At 41.3% G+C, this 18,792-nt stretch overlaps 1 protein-coding gene across 3 annotated transcripts in view; it reads left to right on the plus strand.

The window, feature by feature from the left end:
- Positions 1-18,792, plus strand: part of CDC123 (cell division cycle 123) — a 44,981-nt gene that overhangs the window by 1,452 nt on the left and 24,737 nt on the right. Inside the window, exons 2-6 of one of the 3 annotated variants that reach the window (XM_005687855.3) lie at positions 3,459-3,530; positions 7,660-7,717; positions 8,160-8,192; positions 13,632-13,727; positions 15,947-16,053. In XM_005687855.3, the coding sequence (XP_005687912.1) occupies positions 3,459-3,530; positions 7,660-7,717; positions 8,160-8,192; positions 13,632-13,727; positions 15,947-16,053 (366 nt within the window). The remainder of the gene's footprint in view (positions 1-3,458; positions 3,531-7,659; positions 7,718-8,159; positions 8,193-13,631; positions 13,728-15,946; positions 16,054-18,792) is intronic. The other 2 variants (XM_018057008.1, XM_013968438.2) reach the window with 2 other exon arrangements.

The following is an 18,792-nucleotide window of genomic DNA, read 5'->3' on the forward strand; positions in this document are numbered from 1 at the left end:
CCTGAGTATTTGGAAGAACTTAAGGAGGTTATTCATAAGAGAGTTCTTTTCCATCCTGTTATTCATACATGAAATGGGCTCCCAAGTTATCCAGGGTGTGATGGAGGTTAGAGCAGCTCGAAGGAAGATAAGCTTTGCATTTGAAGATGGTTGGAGTAGCACTAAAACAAGGAAGAGCTTTAACAGCAGCAGTGGACGTTATCTTCCTACATGATGTACCAACCCTCCATTATCTTGCATAATTGAAATAGGCTTAGGGTCTGAGATGATGCTAGAGTTATTTATGTCATGGTGTGACAGAAGGTACTTTTGTGAACCGGTCAGACATTTTCACACAGAGTTCACTCAGAAGTGTCTTGTATTTTGTGTGCAGACACCTTTTGTCAACTCAAGGAAATTTTTCTTTGCTTCAGCAGTGAAGTATAATGGTCAAGAATTGGACTCTAGGGTCAAGACCATCTGTCTGCCTTGGGAATTTTGGTTCCATCAGCATCTTATGAAAATGGCTTAATCTCTGTAAGCCCTGTCTGGAAAATTGAGAAAATAATAGGATTGTCATGAGTCTTAAATGAGATAAAGCATTAAAAATGCTTGGCACTCTTTTTGACATAAACACACAAAAAGCTGCTTGTTTTTAATGTGTTTGATTTAACCAGAGCTTAAAATAGTTTTAGTTCACTTAAAATATGTGCCATTCATATGAAGCTGGGAGTGAAAAGTAAACCAAGGAGGGGGATTTTCTTACCAGTTCACAACTGAGCTGTGTTGCCTGAGAGTATTCTGTGTCTTTGCACTGTGACTCTGGTCTGCTTAGTTCTGTGTAACGTCACGGGGACGCAACACATGGTACGATGTCCCTCTACGGCCCAGGTCATTCTGGTGGAGTTGAGTTAGGTTGGTCATTGTCATTGTCAACTTTAATGCCAAGAGACCATGGACTCAGCCTTACTATTTGGCGTTTATCAATCACGGTTCAGAAATGATTATGCAGGTAAAAATACAGAATCTTTTTTTTTTGACACGTCCTAGAAGTTTGACTCAGGACTTCCCTGGTGGTTCAGACAATAAAGCATCAGCCTGCAATGCAGGAGACCTAGGTTCGATCCCTGGGTTGGGAAGATCCCCTGGAGAAGGAAATAGCAACCCACTCCAGTACTCTTGCCTGGAAAATCCTATGGAAGGAGGAACCTCGTAGGCTACAGTCCATAGGGTCGCTAAGAGTCGGACATGACTGAGTGACTTCACTTTCACTTTCGCTTTACAAATAAGTAGCTAGGTGACTTTGGGTCATCCACTCTACCTTTCTAAGTGTTTCTTTCCTCAAACATGAAAGTTATAAATAATCTCCTAAAGGCTCTTGTAACCTCCATTCCCTTAGAGTAACTTGTCTGTGTGTATAGAATTATATCGACTTGATGGAGTAGGTCATTACATTTCTTACATCTTTCAGTTGGGCCTCGTGGATTCTTTTTTCTTTTAAAATTTTATGTATTTCTGGCTGTGTTCGGTCTTCGTCCCTGCGCCAGCTTTTCTCTAGCTGCAGTGCGCGGGCTTCTCACTGTGGTGGCTTCTCGTGTTGCAGAGCCTGGGCCTCCCAGGCGCCAGAGTGTGGGCTCAGTAGTTGTGGCGCCGGGGCCTAGTTGCTCCACGGCCTATGGGAGCTCCGTAGACCAAGGATCGAATCCCTGTCTCCTGCACTGGCAGGTGGATTCTTTTCCACTGAGCCACCAGGGGAGCCCCAGCCCTCGTGGATTCTTGGCTGCATAGTGAATTTTAGTGACAAAAAAAATTTAAGTAAACAGTCGGGTTAAGTATGCTGGGCCATGGCTTGTTTATGGCCTCAGTTGCTCAGGCTCGGTTCCTTTTTCTTGCGAGTTTTGGTGGCGTCTGGTACGTCTGTGCTTGGTGCAGCGCTTACTTGAGGTTTTTTGTTTTTTTTTTTTCCCTTTTGTAGCTTTTCCCACTCCTAGACATTGAGTTCTTAACTAAGTCATCTAGCATTCCTCAACTAACGTGACATAATTCAGGGTCACATCATTAGGGTGACTTTAGAACTGTGACCGCAGGACGCAGGGACTCACGAGAACTGTCAGTGTTGGCTTATACCTGTAAGAGCTGTAGACCCTCCAGAAAGGACAGATATGCAGAGAATTCACAGTGGAATCAAACACCACATAGATGTTTTGAACCCAGGCAAGGGGTGATGCAACCCGGAGGGAATGAGACCTGAGAATTAGTTCTCCGACCAGGGATTGAGCCCAAGTCCATGACGGTGAAAGCCCAAGTCTTAGCTATTGGACAGCCAGGAAATTCCCTAGAGTTATGAAAATTTAAAGCAACGTTTAAGTTTCAAAGGCTCGCTTGGAATTGGTTAAAATTTAGCAGCTTTACAAATAGAATAGTAAGATTTGTTAGTTGAATTTAAAAGCCTGAAGAAGTAGGCTTTTGAATGTGAAATTGTAACTTTGAGAAATCAGATGTTAATTTCTAAAACTGAAGTAGCCCATGAGGAATCTTTCCTGTGTAATCTTTCCAAAACCGTCTGTAATGTTACAGAAAACTTAATAAATAAATGAAGCATACTATTATGAGTCAATGATGGTTCCTCTGAACGTACGTAGGCCGCCATCGTTTTGAGTTTTTAGAAAATACATGCCTCACAAGCAAAGTAAGAGCATTATTTTAGGTATCTGTGCCAGAATTTTTCAATGATTTATCATTACAAAGTAAAAAAAACAAATTATCCCATCCGTTTTTCAAGTGATATCAAGTATGGCTTTGCCATCCCTTAATTATGATCATCTGAAAACAGTTCACCTGAAGCATGCCCAGGTAAGCAGCCGTGTACTCTAGAGATGAGGTGAACAGAATGCCGTCACAGTACATCCCAGAGTACTGTGAATTTTCGACCTTACACTTCCATTGCCAACCAGAGGTGCCCAGATCTTAAGCCTGCTTCCACCCTGTATCTTAGAAGGTGGTCAGGTGCTGTTGATCTTCTGATCCATTTGGTCATTTCCTGTGTTGCTGCAAATACCTGCGGGGCCTCCAGTTTCTTAAAGGCACAGAACCCTTGTACTCAGAATTCTTTTGAGCTTGTTGCCTTCATACTGTGATTTCAATTCGGTTCTTTGGATTTGGCTGTTTTCGGGATTTTTTTTTTTTTTTTTTTTTTTGGTTTTGTTTTGTTTTTGTTGTTGTTGCTTTTTTTTTTTTTACCTCAGAGTCAATAAGGGTAATTACATGCACCTAATTTAGTTTATTGAAACATTTATTCATATTATTCTAATTTCTAGTCTGCTGCTGCCAAATGTCCATTATTAACATTTCCCACTTCATATTAAAATAAAGGGAGCAAGTAATTCAGAAATTGAGTTTGGAACTTTTTCTCTCTGCTTGTGGTTGGTCTTTTAAAATGATGCCTTTTTTTTGGTATGTGCATTTTTTTTTTTTTTTAGTGTCATTCTTCCACTTCCTCAGAATGTGAAGGATTATTTACTCGATGATGGAACTCTGGTGGTTTCAGGAAGGTAAGGCATGTCAGAAAAACGTTCTTTCAATTTTAGCATAAGGAAATGTAATGATTCAACCTCAACAGTTAACGTGTAAAGTAAGTACATTAGCTTTGGCCCCATTCTCTCCTTTTTTTCTTTCTAGTTAAAATTATGTGCTGATCTTTGTCCTTCCTATATTCCTTGTTAATTCTCAGTTGATAAGATTTTCAAAATTGAACACATCCTCTGCGAATAATTACAGTCTGTAAAACTGAGTAATTCCTTCCTTCTCTTCCTGTAGAAAATGGGTATGGTAACTATTCCTCTTGTTCAAGCAGTTCTTCTGTATATAAAGGAAAGTACCATGCTTCCGTCTTTTTAGTACAAACTTGAAAAAGTTTAAGAATCATGTACTTTAATGACATTCCTATTTTTTCATTCAGATCTCTGCTCAGAAGTCAGGTTATCTAAGTGTTCATCCTTCACTTTCCTTTGTAAAGTAGCTTAATGGTAACCCTTGCTGATATGTCATTCTGTTTTTTGGAGTTCTAGGTTGGGTATAATTTTCTCTTAGAATTATTAAAAAAAAACTTTTATCAGGCTAAAATACACATAAAATTTACCACATTAACTACTTTTAAGTGTACAGTTCAGTGGTATTAAGTGCAGTTATAATGTTGCAGCGATCACCATGATCCATATACAGAACTCTTGTTATCTTGTAAAACTGAAACTCTGTACCCTCTGAACACTAACTCCCCAACCCACCTTCCACCAGCTCTTGATAACCAACATTCTGCTTTTGGTGCCAGTGATTTTGACTACTGTACGTGCCTCACGTAAGGGGGATCAAGCAGTAGCTAGCTTTATTGCACGTAGCATAATGTCCCCCAGGTTCATCCGCGTTACAGCACGTGTGAGAATCCTTGTTAACGGCTTAGATACCACTCCATTGTCTGGTTTACCGCATTTTGGTGCACCTGTTTTTTTCTCCTGACCTCACTTAATCTTTCTGCATGACCTTTATTTCCCTCCACCATTCCTTTAGTCATTCTGTTATAATGCAGTCTTCATGAGAACAGAGACGTGGGCAGCTGTGTTCCCTGCCCTTGGAACAGTGCCTGACATATAACAGGTGCTTGACGAACATTTCTTAGGTAAATGAACTTAGAAGTATAATTAGAATTGTGTGTGTTTTATGGTAACACTAATTTTACCATTTTGTTGTTTAGTCACTGAGTCGCATCCGACTCTTTTGTGACGCCCTGGACTGTAGCCTGCCAGGCTCCTCTGTCCATGGGATTTCCCAGGTAAGAACACTGGAGTAGGTTGCATTTCCTTCTCCAGGAGATCTTCCTGACCAGGAATCGAACCCACGTCTCCTGCGTTGGCAGGTGGATTCTCAACCACTGAGCCACCAGGGAAGCCTGGCTTTACCATATATATTATATATCTACATATATATTTTTGGTCTGATGGATCTTTTGTGTAGCTTCCTGGATTATAATTCTGTTTCTGGTATTCTCAACCTGGTAATAACCTGAAAATTATTAGTTTAGAGCCTCATTGATGTGGAATAATTGCAGGATAAAGCAACAGAATAGATAGGCGAGTCTCAACTTTGGGATATTTACAGACATAACTTTATTATTTTGCAATATAGAACACATAATAAGCCTACAAAATGGGAGTGTAAAAAAAACGTCTCCTGACAATAGAAAGTGCTGAGCAGATGTCAGTGCTCTGAGCATGTGGAAGAGCTCCTATAGTGTATTTCATTGGCCAGATGCGTCTTCTGTCTCTCTCTGGAGAGTCCTTGGTTTCTGACCCAGGCGTCTACTGTCTTCTGCCAGATTCCATGGCACCATGGCAGGCTACTTGTTAGCTTGCAAGTGGGGTGAAATCTCGGAGCCTCACTAATGCTCAACGCTGGGCGAGTCTTCTGCTGGTCCTTCTGAGGTCACTCAGTTGAGGTCAGCTACTACTATAGTCGTTCGGTGGCTCGACCTACCTGGATGGTTTTAGGATGGCCTCACTCCCGTCTGGCAGTGAATGCTGCCTGTCAGCTGAGCTTCTCTTTCCATGTGATTTCTCATTCTCAGACTCCACTCCTTTATGTGGTGGAAGCCACATTCCAAAAACAGGGGCAAGGAAGCTGTAAAGACTTTGACACCAAGGCTTAGATCTCATGGTATCCCTTGTGCTGCGTTGTTGGTCCCAGTGAGTCTTGAAGCCAGTTTGGATTAAAAGGGTGGGGAAATCAATGCTCTTTCTCGATGGGAAGGGTGGCAGGGTCACACCACAAATGGCGCGTCAAGATGGGGAGAGCTGTGGCCGTCTGTGTACACCACCTAAGGCTCTCGTCGTCTTTCCTATTCGCTGTCGCGTGTACTTGCTGTGGGCTCTTTCATTCTAGAGACGCATGTTTCTTGGTTTTAGAACTTTTAGAAATATTGTATCTTTGATCATTTTCTCTTATTCTTTTGCTTCTCTTCCTTTCTTTTTAGATGTTAGAACTGCCGGGTTAGTTCTCTGAATTTTGTCATTTCTCCTCTGTCGTCCTAGTTCTATTTTATGGAAAGCTTCCCTGATCTTGCCACTCATTCTACTGAGCTTTTAGATTTCAGCTACCATGTTTCTCCTTTTATACGAGTTCAGTCTTGTCCTTTCTCACGAATGCAATATCTTCTTTTACCTTTGAAGATATTTGTGGTTTTTAAAAATATTTTTCATCTGTTTCTTTTACTGTCTTTATTCTGTCCGTGTACTTTTCCTCCTTTTAATTAAAACACTCTTTTCTCATCTTGGAGCCTTTTATAGGTCTTCTAATGATTGTAGGCCTTTATTCATATTTAAGAGTGAGGGACACACACACACACAAACTTTGTGTACTAGTGTGGGGCTTGTTGACTAAGAGTGCCAGCAATCAACAGGAATTAATGGCAGATTCCCAGATGGCAATTATCTGTAAGTCTTTCCTCTGGGATTGTCCAGCATCTACAGAGACAAGTCCTCTAATCTGTCTATATCAGGGAGCAAGGAGGGAAGAAGGGGACTAGAGGTCTCACTCTGAATGTGACTTCCACTGGTAACTGTTGTTTTGTGGCATTTCACCCCCGTATTCATTTGGGGCATTATGCACCTTACCCTCTGGTCCGTGGAGGATGAGTTGCTGGGGGGTGCCAGGTAAGGAAGACTGGACGTGTCTTCTTGCTCCTGTACGTACTGTACACGCATCACCCCTTTCAGAGTGGAGCTGTGGGCCCATCACGTATGATAGCTCCAGGGGCAGCCTGTTGCTCACTGGGTTACCCCCTCGCTGGCTTTCTCTTTTCCAGACTTCTGTTGCCTCTTTGCAACTGTCTCTCTTTGGTCCTTTTTGCCCTTGTGATATTTTAAATCTCTTTAGTAGCATTTCAAGAGGGAACCTAGGGATGGATAAGTGTCCGTGATTAACCAGAAGCCTCATCTTTCCTTTCTCTCGTAGTTTCTTGGTATAGATCCTCTGCTGGTTTCTATTCTGGTTAGTGCTGATTTTTTGATGCTGTGATCGAGTTCTTTGTAGCCAGTGGTTTGTGGTTGAGTGCGGAGAAGGGGCAGGGGCAGGGGCTGAGGTCTTTCAGCCTCTCTGCTTTGCCCCCAGGGGTGAGGATTGGCTGCTAGCAGCCCTTTTCAGCCCCTGCTTCGCTCACTGACTCTGAGACAGCGTGTCTGACCATGTCTTTCTCTCCCCCGTGCCCTCCAGCAGTGCCAGTCCCGGCCTAGGGTGATTCCTGCCAGCAGCCTGCACGCACTGTCTTCACTGTTAACAGAAGATGCCTGGCTGTGCCCACAGGGTGTCCATCAGCTGCCCGAAACTACTCCCCCCACAGCTCCTGCTGTGTCTCCCTGGTCTTGGGCAGCACTTTCTCCTGTTGAGATTCAGAGCTGGTTCTTAGTGTCCTCCAGGGCAGAGTTTGAGATTTTCTTTCCCCCGTTGCTAGTGATTTCTGAGAAGAAGACAGGACGTTTTTATTCCACCGTCTCTTATTGAATGTTCACTGTTGTTAATTTCAGGTTGGTTTTTATTAGTTTCTTCTTACATGTATATGAACACTCAGCACACCTGTAATCATGACTGCCTGGCACCAAGGCTTTCTCATGCTCAGTTTTTATGTTCTTCCAGGGAAGACCCACCTGCACGTTCTCAGCCAGACAGTGATGATGAAGCCGAAGAAATACAGGTTGGTTCAAAATACTATGGGGCTTCCCTGGTGGTGCAGAGGTTAAAGCGTCTGCCTGCAATGTGGGAAACCTGGGTTCAATCCCTGGGTCAGGAAGATCCCCTGGAGAAAGAAATGGCAACCCATGCCAGTATTCTTGCCTGGAGAATCCCATGGACAGAGGAGCTTGGTGGGCTACAGTCCACGGGTTGCAAAGAGTCGGACACGACTGAGTGACTTCCTGTTCCGTAGACTGTCCTAATTGAAATGGTTCTGGCTTAGAGATCTTAACGTACTTTCAGTAAAGTCAGAAATTCCATGGAAACCTCACTTGGACATGTACTTTGTGTGCAGGAAAAGCTGTCTCCAGTGTGTGTGCTGGTTTTAGATGGAGCACTGCTTTTTGGAAGCCGGGAACACTGTCCACATTTAACGTTCTCTTTCTGTCCTCCTTCCCCTGCAGTGGTCGGACGACGAGAACACTGCCACGCTTACGGTAAGAGCAGCGCGGTCTCAGGACCGCCCGGTGCCGTCCCACGAGGCGCTTCTGGGTTTCAACGCAGATCACTCTCAGCTCCCATTTAGTCACCATGTCAAGCTTTTATTTATTATTTTGAAAAATAACTTAAATCACTCTTCTTAGGCAAACTTCAATAGCAAAATTAATAACGTGTGTATTTATCACACTCTGCTTAGTTCTAAAAACGACACAGTGATGTCATGGTAGGAATGAACAGATGAACGGATGAACGGACCCAGGGCCCTGATTATGGTGTCTAAGTACTGGTTTCCACTAAAAGGAGCTGAAGCTCCCTGGAGAAATTCAGGACTGGGGGTGGGAAGGTAAAGAGGAGCCTGTAGGAATTTGTGTCAGAAAGGAAGAAGGATGCGGACATGATGCAGAGGACCCGGCCAGCTCGATGGGCTCCCACTGGCCACATATGTGAGCATCATAACAAAACAATGATAATAATGGACTAGCATTCGACTCTACGGTCCTATACTGACATAAACAAATGCTTAAATTCAACAAATGAAACAGAAGAGAAAGCCTTTCTCTATAGTAGAAAATTCGACACCAGCTAATAATTGAGAAGGAACGATAGAAATCAGCATTTACAGCCATTCTAGTAATCACGAAATAGATGTTAAAGCTTGTGGGTGACTATTCAATAAGGGTATTTGAGTCTTCTCAAAGTATGGCTACCAAAATTACTTAAAAGAAAGTGAAAGTATTAGTCACTCAGTCGTGTCTGACTCTTTAAGACCTCATGGACCGTAGTGCACCAGGCTCCTCTGCCCATGGAATTCTCCAGGCACAAATACTGGAGTGGGTTGCCATTCCGTTCTCCAGGGGATCTTCCCGACCCAGGGATTAAACCTTGGTTTCCTTCATTGGCAGATTCTTTACCAGAATCTTTACCATCTCAGATTCTTTACCATCTGAGCCACCAGGGAAACCAAAGTTACTTAACTGGTTACAAAGAGAAAGATAGCATCTTCCGGTGGAAAGACCTGTCGGCAGTATGAGCAAAGTCAACCTTGTCGGCGATGGGGCACGTCTGCATTGCCTGCCTCCCGCATGAGGCTCAGAGGGACACCTCACCTGCCGGCAGTGCACAGCCTGAGTCCAGCTATGAGGAAATGGCCAGCAAACCCAGCGTTCTGGAGATCACACGGAGTGACTGCCCCAGGCTCTTTCAGATGGGCAGGGTCATGAAAGATTAAGAGCAGCAGAGAGAGGAAATGTTACAGATGAAAGGAGATGAAAGAGACAGGACAAGTTAATGCAATGCATGATTCTAGACTGGGTCCCAGGCCAGAAGAAAATAGCCCATTTTTCTTCTGCTGTAAAAGACATTATCAGGACAGTGAGCACAAACTGAATAAGATCCATAGATGAAATAGTGATGTTATATCCGTGTTAGCTCCCTGATTTTGATAATTTGCCTAGCTTACATTAAAAAAAAAAAAGTGACTGCTTTTTAGGAAATGCATGTTGAAGTACTGTGTGTAAAGGGGCATCATGACTTCTGCTTACTGTGGAAGGTGTATGTGTGTTACACACGCTCCAGCATAGCTGTGTATAGAAAGGGGGTTGCAGTGAGAGAATGATAAAGCAGTGCAGTAAAATGCCTGCATGAAGAGTGTATAGAAATTTTCGATTAAATGCTTCCTGTAAATGCTTCTGAAAGTCTGAAATTATTTCAAAATGGAAAATTAATTTAAAAGTGATTGGGTTTCACCAGGCCAAAGTAGATGTTGTTGGTCAGGGGAACTTTCAGGGCAGAAGAGCACACACCCAGTGGTAATAATAGTCCAGTAGTGTAGCTACAGAGAAGCCCAATTTAAAATGCAATCAAATAATCAAGATGGGTAAATTTCAAAGACACAACAGTGAATTTCAAAGGGCAGGTTGCAAAAAGTATACATATCAAATAACGGCCGTCACGTTAACATTTTTAAATATTTTGTATCATAGGCAGACACACGCACGTAAGTGTAGAATCAGGACTAGAAGATTGTGACAGTCTTGTAATGATGGCTGCCTGTGGCGAGAAGAAAGGACTAGGGAGGAGAGCAAGGAGGTTAGGAGTTTCTTGAGGATCTGTGATGTTCTTTCCTTAAGAAATTTAAAGGTCTGGATCAAGTATGTCAAATTGTTGAATGTATGGATCAGGGTATATATTTTTTATATGTTTAAAACTTTTATTTGATGATTAAAAATTTTTAAAGAAATATTCTTTCTGAATGAGTATGGTAGGGCTGTGGTGGGTAAAGTAGGAAAGATAAGTGAGTTTGGATCATAAAAGTGCACGGATGTGATTTAAAGTGCAGATTTCATCCCACTTAAAACATGAACCTTTTCTTAGACATGGAGAAGGCAATGGCAACCCTCTCCAGCACTCTTGCCTAGAAAATCCAACGGACGGAGGAACCTGGTAGGCTGCAGTCCATGGGGTTGCTAAGAGTTGGACACAAATGAACGACTTCACTTTCACTTTTCACTTTCATGCATTGGAGAAGGAAATGGCAACCCACTCCAGTGTTCTTGCCTGGGTTTCTGCCAGACAGAGTAGAAATTTCATGTCTGTAAGAAATACTGTTTTTCACTTACCTGTTGTTTACCAAGTTGTAAACCATCTCGCAGACCCGGCTAGAATCAGGTAACCTAGAAAAATGCTGTATGTATACAATACATAGTCTGCCACTGAAGCACAAATTTTTCTGTGTAATACATAAACTTTTTGTTATTTAAATTTATTTTAGGATCTTTATTGCAGGATTTCTTAAAGTTCTTAAGAAAATTCTTAAAGTTGAATAATTTGAGAATTTGAGGGAATTTATCAACTCTTTTAAAATGTAATACAGAATAGCCAGTATTTTATAATAACTACAATGAAGTGAAACCTCTAAAAAATTGTGAATTACTATATTGTATACCTATAACTTATAAAGAAAAAATGTAATACAGAAATATAAAGCAGTCCTTATATGTGAAGTTCAATGGGATAGGAAAATGAAATTGTTTTGTCTTTGAAGATCAAATCCCTCATGTTGTAATATTTTTGTAACTGTGTCATTTATTGAAAATATAGCTAATGCAGGTCTTAAATTAGTGTGTTTATGGATGAAGCTGGTTTGGTTGCCAAAGCAGCCACTTCAGGGGATTCTAAAGAAATTACTGCCTTAACAGAAAGCATAATTTCTTTTGCCGGGGAGAGGAGAATGGAAGATAAAGAAGCTCAAGACTGTTACTTGTTTTGAAAGCCTCTCTGAAAGGCATTTATTTCACGTATCTTACTCCTTGGAAGAAAAGTTATGACCAACCTAGATAGTATATTCAAAAGTAGAGACATTACTTTGCCAACTAAGGTCCGTCTAGTCAAGGCTACGGTTTTTCCAGTACTCATGTATGGATGTGAGAGTTGGACTGTGAAGAAAGCTGAGCACCGAAGAATCGATGCTTTTGAACTGTGGTGTTGGAGAAGATTCTTGAGAGTCCCTTGGACTGCAAGGAGATCCAACCAGTCCATCCTAAAGGAGATCAGCCCTGGGATTTCTTGGGAAGGAATAATGCTAAAGCTGAAACTCCAGTACTTTGGCCACCTCATGCGAAGAGTTGACTCATTGGAAAAGACTGATGCTGGGAGGGATTGAGGGCAGGAGGAGAAGGGGACGACAGAGGATGAGATGGCTGGATGGCATCATGGACTCGATGGACGGGAGTCTGAGTGAACTCCAGGAGATGGTGATGGATAGGGAGGTCTGGTGTGCTGCGATTCATGGGGTCGCAAAGAGTCGGACATGACTGAGCAACTGAACTGAACTGAACTGAAGCTGAAGAAGACAAGCAGAAAATGGAGATGGTGGCACGCTGTCTAATTAAGTAACTAAAAGACACTTCTGACCTCCGGAGGTCAGGTATATCTGCAGCAGTCACATGCATCTGCAGCAGAAAGAAAGGAAGTACAACCTCCCCGTTTTTTTAACTTTTATGTTTTCATCTATTTCTCAGCCTTGAGTCACAGTTTTTTTTGTTATAACTGGGCTAGATCTTGGGAATCAGCATAAGCCTTTTTTTTTTTGGTGTTTCTTTATTTAGGATGACTGAATAACAAGTCATCCTAAAACTTCATGACTTGAAGCAATAATCATTAAAAATTTTTAAAAGGTTCTCCTCCATTTAGTTATTATAAAAAATGCCTTTTCCCTCATGATGTACAATAATATATCCTTGTAGTCTTACACCCAATAGTTTGTACCTCCCACTCCTTTAGCTTATCCTGAAGTGAAGTGAAAGTGAAAGTTAGTTGCACAGTCATGTCCAACTCTTTGGGATCCCAGGAACTGTACTCCACCAGGCTCCTCTGTCCATGGAATTCTCCAGGCAAGAATACTGGAGTGGGTTGCCATTTCCTTCTCCAGGGGATCTTCCCAACCCAGGGATCGAACCCCGGTCTCCTGTATTGCAGGCAGATTTTTTACCAGCTGAGCTACTAGAGAAGCCCGTTAGCTTGTTGTAGACCTATTCTAGTTTTTCCCCCACTTAGGGAAGAGCGTGTCATGATGGGACTTTCAGTACTAGCAGTTGCCCACTAGGGGGCAGCAGATATAAAGGGCTAAAATGACCGCAACGCATCCGTGTTTTTTTGTATTCTTGCTCTCCTACAGGCCCCACTTGTATCTTTCTCCCCTTTTTGTCCCCGTGCTCCTGATGGTGACAGAAGACTCGAGGAAGAGCAGAATCGTAATGATGTTTATGTCCCATCACCTCTGTATTTCTGCTTATTTCCTGGTTGAAACAGCACAATGTTTTGGTTACTTGCTGATATAATCATTTTTAAATCAACCAAAAAAGAAAGAACATTTTAATTTCACCAAGGTCCTATTTTTGAGTTTTGTTTATATTAAAACCTATCTGGAAATAGCCACGTTTAAATGCAGTTAGCCACATGATTTATTTCTCGTTTTTGAAGCCTTTTGGGGGTATGTTCTTTTCCTGCAAATGGAAAGGCTTCTGGTCCTTTAAATATGAGGTATTACTTCTGAGAATTGGAATCTGTGCACAGATGATATTCCATCATCTCTTTTCATTTAATAGGCACTGGTTTTATGTCGGTGTTAAGAAAACCATTGATTCCTTTTCTCACATCCCCAGGTGCCTTGAAATACTAACAGTCTCCTTAGCTTTGTGGGGCTTGATTGTTTTGGAAAACGTCATCTGAGCACTTGTTATTCTTTTCCCTTCCTGACGAATGTTATCTGATCATTGATTTTATTTGGCTGAGTTCAGAAATTCTGATAGTAATTTGTTTTCTAAATTATTTTCAATACCCTGAAGTGTTGACCTTTGTGAGTTTTTTTATCTTGTTTTCTATATTTATCGTGCTGATACTGACTTGCCCAAATGATTTCTTCCTTTTCTCTGTAGGCACCAGAATTTCCTGAGTTTACCACGAAAGTCCAGGAAGCGATCAATTCCCTGGGGGGCAGTGTATTTCCTAAGCTTAACTGGAGTGCCCCAAGGGTAGGAGCACGTCTGTAAATCTCTCACTGTGTGAATATTGTCTTGTGATTCCATTTCATTTTATATCCCCACGGAGGGTCTAATTATATTCCTAATTCTAGGGAAAATATCATGGAATTTATTTTTGTTTTCCTCCTGTTATTTTCCTGATTTGGCAATGCATTTATTTCCCTGGGTCTGTGAAATACTTTGTATTTTGCCAAGTGACAGTTTCAGCCTCTTGTGTTGCTTATTACACTAGAAATCTCAGAAAATGTTCCTCTGCCCTTTTCAAAACTTCAGCTCTTCAGTTTGACAGGGAAACTTCTCTCTATTGAAAAATAATAAAAATTAGAATGTTGTGGGATCTAGAAATAGAACGGTTTGACAAATCAACTGACGTTTTCTTAAATTGTGTTTTATTGCTTCAACATTGCATTGATAAGATTTTAAAATTTAAGATCTAGGGAAATTCATAATTTTTTCTATTCCAGTAGAAAACAGTTTAATGTCAGCAAAGCTCATTGAAGGATTCGAGACTTATCTGCCTTTTCGAAAACTATCCTTGTGTGCTTTCATCTTTTCTTATTCTAACGTGAATGATAAATTGTACTTAATCTTTTATTTTTACTTATTGAAATTAGTGACATATATACATAGTTTAAATTTCTGAATGCTTGCTATAAAAATCAGCCAGTCCTGACACTGTTTCCCACTGCTCGGAGGCAACTGCGTTCATATATTTTAGTACCACCTTTTGTTATTTTCCTCAATAACTCTATTCTTACATCTTAAGCATTTCTGCTTTAGGACAGAAAGGTTCAGTACTTTTTCATCTCTTATTCTCACTACTTTCTATTGCAGTTCACTGTCCTCAGATAGGAATAGCATACCTTGGTTACATCAGTATTCACTGTGCTTTGTTTCTCAGTCGTGTCTGACTCTTTGTGACCCCATGGACTGTAGCCTACCAGGCTCCTCTGTCCATGGAACTTTCCAGGCAAGAATACTGGAGTGTGTTGCCGTTTGCTTCCCCAGGAGATCTTTCCAAGCCAGGGATCGAACCCTCACCTCCTGCATGGGCAGGTGAATTCCTTACCACTGAGCCACCAGGGAAGCCATTTCTCAAATGCATTTTTGCAGACACTGCATACACATCTGTAAACTGTGCGTTGCTTATGTTTTCTTGTTCAACATTTTGTCTTCCTTAGAGTTAATAATTGTCTTATTTATTCAGCTGCATGGTTTTCTGTGTATATACTGTTGTTTCAGTGGAGTTAAATCTGTGTGTTCAGTATATCATCTTTAAACAAAAGTTCATCATCTTTTTTCATTGGGAAATTTAAAGAAGTTATTATTTAAAAAATTATTAGAACTCATTTTTAGTTTATCTATGAGGAGTAAATTGGGTCATTCTTGACTGCTGATCTTTGACGGCTTGAGGCTTTCCAGTTAAGATGGGTAGATAATTTGTGATTTTAAGTTATTCCTTTGTTCATTTATTTTTTATTTATTGAGTGCCAGCTATTTACTACCGCTTCCTTTAATGCAGTGTGGATAACTGGACATTTTTGTTTTGCAATCACCAGTTTTCTCAATACATTACTGCCCTGTGTCTGATCTATGGGAGAAGTGTGTTTCTTAAAATAACTTACTCTGTCATTTTTAGGCTTGTTTCACTGAGGTTTGTGTCTCCTCTGTCTGCTGTTCGTACTTTTTTTTTTTCTTTGGTTCCTACGTTTGAGACTTGCACCATTCAGAATATGTCATCTTCTCTCTCCCAGCTTTGATGGACATGGGTCTTAAATGCTGCAGTCATCAAACTTCAGTGTTCCAGCTGTCTCTCCCCAGAAACAGAGAGAAACGCTCTCTGTTTTCTTAGTAGCTGATCAGGCTGTTTCTTTCCACCTGGATCTTCTTGCTGAAGTGTCGGCGTTTCTGATGTCTCTCTATCCCCTTCTTTCATCATCAGTGAGGAGGACACGGGGCTGTGTCTTGGGCCTAAGCTGCAAGATGAGGACCTGAACATCTCAGTTCAAAACTGAGTGTCTGTCATGCAACAGTGACCTGATTCTTTGTTTAAAAGTGTCACTTGACAGTGTAGCTAAAATTTCTTATCTGATTTTTTTCTTCAAACCCTTGAAGTTACATGCATTATTGATTTTGGATATAGGCTATGAACTTCATTCATAGCAGCTAACTTGGAATGTATACTAAGCAGCCCGTGCTTTATTCTTTAGGACGCCTACTGGATAGCAATGAATAGTTCTCTGAAATGTAAAACCCTCAGCGACATCTTCCTACTGTTCAAGAGCTCCGATTTCATCACTCGTGACTTCACCCAACCGTAAGTGTGTCTCTCGCTCTCTACAGCGGTAGTTTCAGAGCTTGTGAGTTGTGCTGCAGGTGAAATTCCTTTAGTTCTAGTGCTGTTGTACACAACAGACCCACATAACAAGGCTCTTTCATTTTCTGAAATGATCTCCTGAAGCGAAACTTTCTTTTCTGTTGACAGCAAATGGTATACGGTGAATATCCCTAGATACCAAGGGCTTTCTGAATTCTGCCCAGTAAATACGTCGGTAATTTTTTTCTTATTTGTAAGGCCAATATATGCTTATCGTAGAAAACTAAAAGCAGGAACTATAGCTAAACAAAAACAGGAAGTAAGCGGATTCATGATCTCGGCACAGTTGGTTTTATATACTTCCAGAATTCTGTCTGTGCATAGGTATAATATGGATACACCTGTCTCTAACTGTATTCCAATTTTTTACAACACAAATGGGATCATATAATTCATATTGCTTACTAGGCTGCTTTTGAACTCATTCAGTTCAGTTCAGTCGTTCAGTCATGTCCGACTCTTTGCGAACCCAGGAATTGCAGCACACCAGGCCTCCCTGTCCATCACCAACTCCCGGAGTCGATCCAAACCCATGTTTACTGAGTCAGTGATGCCATCCAACCATCTCATCCTCCGTCATCCCCTTCTCCTCCTGCCCTCAATCCCTCCCAGCATCAGAGTCTTTTCCAATGAGTCAACTCTGCGCATGAGGTGGCCAAAGTACTAGAGTTTCAGCTTTAGCATCATTCCTTCCAAAGAACACCCAGGGCTGATCTCCTTTAGGATGGACTGGTTGGATCTCCTTGCAGTCCAAGGGACTCTCAAGAGTCTTCTCCAACACCACAGTTCAAAAGCATCAATTCTTCGGTGCTCAGCTTTCTTCACAGTCTAACTCTCACATCCATACATGACTACTGGAAAAACCGTAGCCTTGACTAGACGGACCTTTGTTGGCAAAGTAATGTCTCTGCTTTTCAATATTCTATCTAGGTTGGTCATAACTTTTCTTCCAAGGAGTAAGCGTCTTTTAATCTCATGGCTGCAGTCACCATCTGCAGTGATTTTGGAGCCCAAAAAAATAAAGTCTGACACTGTTTCCACCGTTTCCCCATCTATTTCCCATGAAGTGATGGGACCAGATGCAATGATCTTAGTTTTCTGAATGTTGAGCTTTAAGCCAACTTTTTCACTCTCCTCTTTCACTTTCATCAAGAGGCTTTTTAGTTCCTCTCCACTTTCTGCCATAAGGGTGGTGTCATCTGCATATCTGAGGTTATTCATATTTCTCCCAGCAATCTTGATTCCAGCTTGTCCTTCTTCCAGCCCAGCGTTTCTCATGAGGTACTCTGCATATAAGTTAAATAAGCAGGGTGACAGTATACAGCCTTGACTTACTCCTTTTCCTATTTGGAACCAGTCTGTTGTTCCATGTCCAGTTCTCACTGTTGCTTCCTGACCTGCATATAGGTTTCTCAAGAGGCAGGTCAGGTGGTCTGGTATTCCCATCTCTTTCAGAATTTTCCACAGTTTATTGTGATCCACACAGTCAAAGGCTTTGGCATAGTCAATAAAGCAGAAATAAATGTTTTTCTGGAACTCTCTTGCTTTTTCGATGATCCAAAATCTTTATGTCATTAAATAGTAAATGTATCATTACTTTAAACTTGCTTCAGAGTATTCCACTGGACAGCTATAGCATCATTTATTTCATTGATTCTCTCTTCTTATATACAGTCCTGCAGTGAGTATCCTTGAGCTAAATCTTGGTGTGCTTTTCCGATTTTTTCCTTGGGATAAATTCTTAAACACGGCAAATTCCCTGGTGATCCAGTGGTTAAGACTCTGCGCTCTCACTGCCGAAGGTTGGGGTTCAATCCCTGGTCGGGGAATTAAAATCCCACAAGGCACGTGCTGCAGCCAAAAGAAAAAAATTCCTAGGCATGAACTTTATTTTCTCCCCTCTGTCAGTTACTCTGTAGCTAATCTTCATTGGAGACAGATTGGACACCTGCACTGCTGAGCTGTAGCTGATCGCTTCATACTTCTGTTCTGTCCTCAAACAGCGGTTATTCTAGATTTCTTGTCCTACCTCATTTTAAACCCCAAGTCTCAACTAAACTAATCCTTAATCTCTAAGATAAAGCATATCAGAAAATCTAGAAACTAAGTAGATAGGTGAAAAATATTGTGTATGCCTGCCATATCTTCCCTAGTTCAGTTTGCTAATTCATCCCCTGTTGGCCTCAAATCTGTTTTTGAAGAGGGGCCTGGCTTGAAAAAAATACATTCCCTACAAGTCTACAAGTGCATCGTCTCTTTTACGTCTGGTTCTGAAGCTCGGGCATGTGGTTTTAGTACTGTGTTAAAGGGAGCGAAGTTAGGTAATAGTAAGCGAGTATGATCGTATTGCCAATTTATTGTAAAAGGAGTTTAGCTGTGTTGATTTTTCTGTTTCATTTACAGAAAAAACTTTATGTTTTTGTGATATTTAGGTGTCAACCTTTTATGGTTGTGTTGGCACAGGTGTGATAAGGAAATGACTGACTGGTATTTCAGTCAAATAAGCCCAAAACAAATAAACCCAAACAAACTCAAAAACTGGTTTGTTTTAGGGGTGATGGGCAGTATTTTCATTCTGAAAGATACCCTCTGTTTAGAAGATGTTGTGGCTTTCAGATTTTTTGTGCCATTGTAGAGCTTTTTGTCATCAAATGCTTTTGTAAAGAGGCCTTGGAATAT

This window comes from Capra hircus, chromosome 13 (assembly GCF_001704415.2).
Source record: "Capra hircus breed San Clemente chromosome 13, ASM170441v1, whole genome shotgun sequence".
NCBI lineage: Eukaryota > Metazoa > Chordata > Mammalia > Artiodactyla > Bovidae > Capra > Capra hircus.